This window comes from Lycium barbarum, chromosome 11 (genome assembly GCF_019175385.1).
Source record: "Lycium barbarum isolate Lr01 chromosome 11, ASM1917538v2, whole genome shotgun sequence".
In the NCBI taxonomy this organism is placed as follows: Eukaryota; Viridiplantae; Streptophyta; class Magnoliopsida; order Solanales; family Solanaceae; genus Lycium; species Lycium barbarum.
The window spans coordinates 65,038,791-65,045,466 of NC_083347.1; the positions used below are offsets into that span (position 1 = coordinate 65,038,791).

The 6,676-nt window shown below is 39.4% G+C and overlaps 1 protein-coding gene across 1 annotated transcript; it reads right to left on the reverse strand.

The window, feature by feature from the left end:
* Nucleotides 1–2,650: 2,650 nt before the first annotated feature.
* LOC132619867 (uncharacterized) lies at nt 2,651–3,559 on the reverse strand. The gene is made up of 2 exons (XM_060334630.1): nt 3,179–3,559; nt 2,651–3,037 (listed from the first exon to the last, which is right to left on the reverse strand). Exons 1-2 carry the CDS (start codon nt 3,557–3,559, stop codon nt 2,651–2,653), a joined length of 768 nt encoding a protein of 255 aa, XP_060190613.1.
* Nucleotides 3,560–6,676: the final 3,117 nt, after the last annotated feature.

Genomic DNA, 6,676 nt, shown 5'->3' on the forward strand with positions numbered 1-6,676 from the left:
TCGAGGTTAACGAGACCTCCGTTGAAAATTTCGAGGCCACGACCAAGTTCGTAGCGTGTTTTTATGTGTTCTTGTGTATGTGGATTGTGAGCAGATGGCCTCAAGAATTAATTGGAAATTCGACTTGAAGTGTGAAACTTAGTGAAGTTTCTGGTGTCTGGTGCCCGCTTTGGCGACACCAGCACTGCGGCAGTGGTATTGCTGAAGCAGTCACCCTGCCGCTGGAGCAGTCCTTGCTAATTGGGCATGACCGCTATATCGCTCATGGTACCGCTGGAGCAGTATTAGTGTCGCGAAAGCGAGTGACGAGCAGTTAGTTCATTAAATGAAGTGTTAAAAGCCCTTAGTCTATCATTTAATACCATTCCGGAATTTGAGCTCTTGGGAACTATTCTTAGGGATAATTGGTGAAGATTCTTAGTGGTAAGTCCTCCCAGCCTTTTTACTAATTCATTATTCCTAATCATCTTAGAACCCTTTTTTCTTGTTAGTTCATTAGTAATGGAAGATTAAAAGTGCGTTTTGATGGATTTTTCTATCTAGGCTTATTAATGATGAAATTGATTGGGTTTATGCTAGATTATGATGTATCTAAGGTTGTTAATCATATATCTCCCATTATTAGTGTTGAATTCTTGAATATAAGAGTTAGGGTTTATACCCAAAATTGGGGGTTTTGCTTGAATTTCGAATTGGGTGAATCCTTGAGTTAATTTAGCAACTAGTTGATGGATTTTGATCATCTAGCATTTAATTTGATATTTTACCCCCAAATTTCCCATTTTAACCTTGTGGGCCCCATTTCTTCAAATTCTAGGGTTGGGTTTCGACCTAAATTGAATGATAGTAATATAGATATCGATCTTCATGATTTCTAATCTAGATTTCGAATATGCCTAGACTTTCTTGATCTTGAGGCTCAGCAGAAGGAGAAAGCGAAGGAGTGATTTTTGGTGTTTTGCTGTTCAGCCATCCAAATAGGTTATGGCTTACTCTTGGTGAGACTTCGTATAGCGAAGCATATATTTAGACTATATTATCAGAGAAAGCATATAAACCTTCGGGTATGAAGTTGGGTTGGATATTGTATTAGGTTGGGCCCTGTTGTGTGATTGGGGCTAGTCACCCCGTTGTGTTGTGATTCGATTTGGTCCATTGTTGTGGGCTTGATGTGCAGTGATAGTAGATATCATAGACTATTGATATATATTGTTCATGATATTGTTGTGCCTCACTTGTTGGCTTTAGTTACGAGGATAGTGTTCTATATGACTCGCGTAGGCTTTCATGATATTGTTGGCGTACCTATGCTTAGTACTTGTGATATTGATCTGATTATTAATGTTGACTCATACATCGCACGCATTCACATATCTCATGATATATTGTTGATACATTGTTAATATCACTGTGATGAGCTGAGCTCAGTTTCCATGAGAGTGATGTGAGTAGTCCGATATCTGATGGTTGTCCCAGAATCGTGGATTGTGTGCGAGCGATGTGAGTAGCCTGATGTCCGATGGTTGTCCCGGAATCGTGGATTGTGTGGAGTGATGTGAGAGTCTGATGTCCGATGATTGTCCCGGAATCATGAATTGAGTGAGTACATGGACTTCACGGGTCTCCCATGGGTTGTGCTACCAGGACGTCGATACTTCCGTCCGGAGTACATGTGTACATAGCATTGCATTGCATTGGCATGCTTACATCATTGCATTGCATTTCATTTTGGCTTATATTGTGATGATCTGGTGATTTACTTGTGTTGTTAATTTCAGATTGGATATATTGAGACTTGGTACACTTGGGTTTAGATGATTCAACCTAGGTGATGACGGATACTTGGTTCTGGTTTGTGTTTGACTTATACTTGTTGATTTATCTGCCTATCCTGCTTTATTGTCTGAATTATGTTAGCTATACTTAGTCGGCCGATGATTCCTACTAGTACTGTGGTTTTGTACTGACCTGCACTTGCTGCATTCTTTTTTGAATTCAGAGTTCCAAGTTGGATCAGCTTCCGTCTCCAGTGGCTGATAGTCGCTATCAATACAGCTTCGAGTTTCCAGGGTGAGCACGAGATGTTTGCTGCCTTGAAGACTCCTCTTATTTATGTCTTACTTTTCCATTCTGAGACATATACAAATTTGATGTATTATTATATTCCAGACCTGTATACTTTCATTTAGAAGCTCTTGTATGGATTAGACAAGATCCTGGGTGTATTCTTATTTCCGCACTTTCTTCTATATTATTATCGTAAGACTTAGGTGATTTATTCTCTTCCGCTTAATTGATTTACTTATTTATGCCTTTATTATCATTGGGTTGAGGGTTCGCTTACCGAGGTGGGAAAGGTAAGCGCCCGCACGACTTAGCCAAATTGGGTCGTGACACCAAAAGCTGCAGAAAATTGATTGAAACATTCATGAATACAGGCCACAGAAGCAGCATCACCTCTGGCAAATAACAACAAATCATCAGCAAAACTCAGATGTGTTATGCCCAGTTTAGCACACCTAGGATGATACCTAGACTCCTTCATTTTTTTCAACTCATTCAATTGCCTACTCAAATATTCCATAGCAATAGCAAATAGAAAGGGGGATATAAGGTCCCCTTGTCTAAGCCATTTGGCAGCATCAAAATGTTATGTGGGTTCCCCATTAACCAGCACAGAGTAGTTAACAGTTCTAACACACTCCATAATCCAGTTAGTGAATTTTGTTGGAAATCCAATCCCGTCCATCACCTGTTCCAAATAAATCCACTCAACAGAGTCATAAGCTTTCTTCAAATCCACCTTAATTATACACCAAGGAGAGATATTTTTCCTAGTGTACCCTTTCACCAGTTCATGAGCTAATATAATATTATCAACTATTTTCCTGCCTGGAACCAAACTAGCCTGGGCCTCACATATGATTGAGGAAATGACTGATTGGAGTCTGCAAGCTAGAATTTTAGAGATACTTTTGTAAAGAACAGTGCAGCATGCTATTGGTCTGCACTCTTTTATTGTAACAGGACAGGCCACCTTGGGCACCAGGGTAATAGAAGCACAGTTCACTCCTCTATAGAGTTTAAAAGAGGTGAAAACTCTTTAACAGCCAGTATAATAACATCTTTGACAACAGGCCAGGCCTTTTTGAAAAAAACATGCATTAAAGACATCTACCCCAAGAGCTTTGTCTTCTCCCATAGCCCATAAATCATCTTTGATCTCAGCATCAATGACATCCATTAGTCGAAACAGCTTCTGCTTATGGGTGAGTTGGGGTCCTTTATACATAATTATTCTATCTAATGCAGGTAATGTGTGTGCTGCAGTTCCCATGAGTCCCTTATAAAACAAGATAACTTCATGTATAATGGCTTTTGGCTCAGTCAGTTTTGTACCACTCAAAGCAGTGAGTTCATGGATGTGTTTCCTCTGTGCCATCTCTTTAACCACAGCAGTAAAATATTTTGTATTGGAGTCCCATAGTTTCATCCATTGTACTCTGGACTTCTGTTTTATCACACTCTCTTCAATAAGTGACCATTTCTCCAATTGCATGAGGGTAATTTTCTCTTGAGCAAGTAGGTTATCTGAATAGTGAGTGTTCAAGTTCTCCTGGATAGTATGTAATTTTCCCCTGGTTTGGATAATTTTCTAGCCAATCCCTTTGAACTCATCAACATTCAGCTGCATGAATTTTGGTTTTAGTGCTTTCAGTTTAGTACAAATAGTCTGCATAGTTCTACTTTTATATTTCTGCCTCTACACTGCCTCAACAATTGACAAGAAATTCTCATGACTTTCCCATACACTAAAGAACCTAAATGGAATTTTTGGAGACCCTTTAGGCTGCTGGATTTTTTAGAGCATAGGTGAGTGGTCAAATATGGCAAGTAGGTCGTATTCCATATGCAAATGGCCCCATTGCAATATCTAGAGATCATTTCCAAAACACCTATCTATTTTGCTACATACTCTGTCATCTCCTTGCTGCTTATTAGTCCAAGTATAGAATTCCCCTGTCCAAGCCAGTTCATTAAGTAGAAGGTTATGTATGCACTCAGAAAATTCTTAATTTCAGTATTGGTTATGGGGTTCCCTAACAACCTATCTTGAGGACTTAGCACAACATTGAAGTCTCCACTAATCAACCAAGGAACAGTAATATTGACTGCTATCTTTGTTCATTCAGCCCAGAGAGATCTTATCTGGATAACAGTGTTATACCTATATATGACAATTAATACACATTCAAAATTATCTCTTCCCCTAAACTGGAGTGAAGGGATTGAGCATCAGACTGGAACAGCTCCACTGCATAAGTATCATCATCCCAAAATAAAAAATCCTACCATTATGAGCATGTTGGTAGTTGGTATAACCCTCCCATATAAGAACAATTTGTTTCATTACTCTACTAGCTTTATCCTCTTTAACTCTAGTTTCCAAAAGGCCAAGCAATTTTATAATTTTCTGGTGTAAGTAATTTTGCAATTCCCTTTACTTATCCTCTTATTCACCTCTCTAAATGTTCCACACCAACTAATTCATAGAGATGTGTAGTAGCAACTCCTTTGGGTAATGAGGTTGTTGCTATATCTCTTTGTATTCCCTTCTTCCCTTGTTTGTTGTTTCTGAGTGCTAATACTCAGCACTGGAAATTCTAAAGGACATCTAAGAGCAAGACTCATGCTCATTAGAGTGGTCTGAGGGTTAGCCATGACCTGCTGCTCAGTAGTATTGGCTTTGTTCATGCTGCTTCTTGTACAGATGGGAGCAGTAGTGTTGCTCTTTCCACTTGTTGCATCAGTGTGTGCAGCCTTGTTAGTCAGCTCACTACTCACTACAGGGGGAGCTAGATTTCTACCATCACCATGTGCAATAGTAGTATTTGATGCCGTCGTTCCCTCACTTGATGCCCTACTAGTAGGAATTTTATGGTTACCTCACCTGAAGCTATAATAGGTGGGATTACTCCAGATTTTTCCAGAATCCTAGAGTCACCTTGTTCCTGTTGTGCCCTTATTTCATTCTCTTTGGGAGGCTCTTCTTTTGCTTGCCAGACTTGTGTCATTATATTCTGTGCAGGTTCTTGTCTGGAAGTAGCTTGTGGATTTCTCTGAGGAGCTCTTCTAGGCCTCCTTCTTCTTCTTGGATGCATATATTGTTGTATATATGCCCAATCTTTTGACATTTTTCACATAACTCAGGCTTCCAATTATTCTCAATGTTTTGGTTAAATTCTCTACCATCAGGTGAAGTAATCACAACTATACTAGGAACAGATTTGGTGACATTGGCCTGGATAAACATTCTAGCAAACAAAATTCTTGTTCGGTTGGCAGTGCATTCATCAGCATACATGGGTGTGCAAATAGAAATAGCTAACATGCTCAATGAATTGCAACATCAACAACTCATAGGTAGCTTTGGAAACTTGATCCATAGGGGAATCTTAGATAGAAATTCAGCATCCAACTCAAAATCAGGGGTCCAAGGTTTCATTACCAATGGTCGATTCTTTATCGAATAAGGGCTAGCATATAATACGCTATTCATATCATCTTTACAAAGAAATTGCACAATATAGTATCCATCTTCATGTAGGTATATATCATCTACAGATGCCCAGGTTTGAGCAGCAAATCTCTTCATATAACTGTATCCTGGGGTTTCCCTACGACATAAACAATCAATGCACTACTCCATATTTCAATTTCCTTATCTACTTCGGCCTGCTCCAGTTGTGCTTTCACTATTCCATCAGCAATCACAGGAGGAATATAAGAGAGAGTCATACCAATTTCAACATAACAATTACTAAAAAAACAGGTTAGTCCAAGGCCTAGCAGTGTTCTCCGCTTCATCATTAGCAATTCCAAGCTATGGTATCTGCTCAATTGGATATTTCGGCTATATTATCACCAGTGACGGCGTGTTCACTGGAGTTACTCTTTGGGCACTCGTCAAATTCAAGGATCTCACAACACTAGAGTAGCTCCCCGATTCTGCTTGCCTATCCGGTTGCGTAGCTTGATCGCTTGAACCCCCAATTTCCAATGGCCGACACTGCTCCGTCGGTTGAATAGGGGTTTTGTTAGTTCTAGTTCGGGTCGATGATTCAACTTGTGATTTTCTCGTTATTGATGTATGTACTGTTCTTCTGAATGTTGTGCGAGGTATCTTGTGAGTTTGTCCCGTTCCTCTTCCTCGTCCTCTGGCCATGGCTACCACAGGGCCGCTGGTTATGCTAACTTGCACCTGGAGAGCGAGGAGAGAGAAAAATGGGTTCAGTTTTTGGTATATACACAAGAGTTTACTCTCGCAAAAAAAAATGTAGAAATTCACTTATTTTCACTACCCAACCGAAAATGAGAAAATAAATAGAAATTCACTTATTTTTCAAGAACACATTTTCCTACATACCGAACACACCCTACACTACAACATAAGGCATCAATAGCTACGAAATACATTGTAGCTAAATATGAAAATTATCGTGGCTAAAGCCACAATATTTTTTCTCGGAGCAAAATGTAGTGTAGCTAAAAGTTAACTACGGACTTTACATGAACCGTGGTTAAGGATTGATATTTATTGCCACAAATTTTCTTTGTGTTGTAGCTGTGGCGATAAAATGTTCTTGCCCCGAAAATATACTTATAACAAATAAAA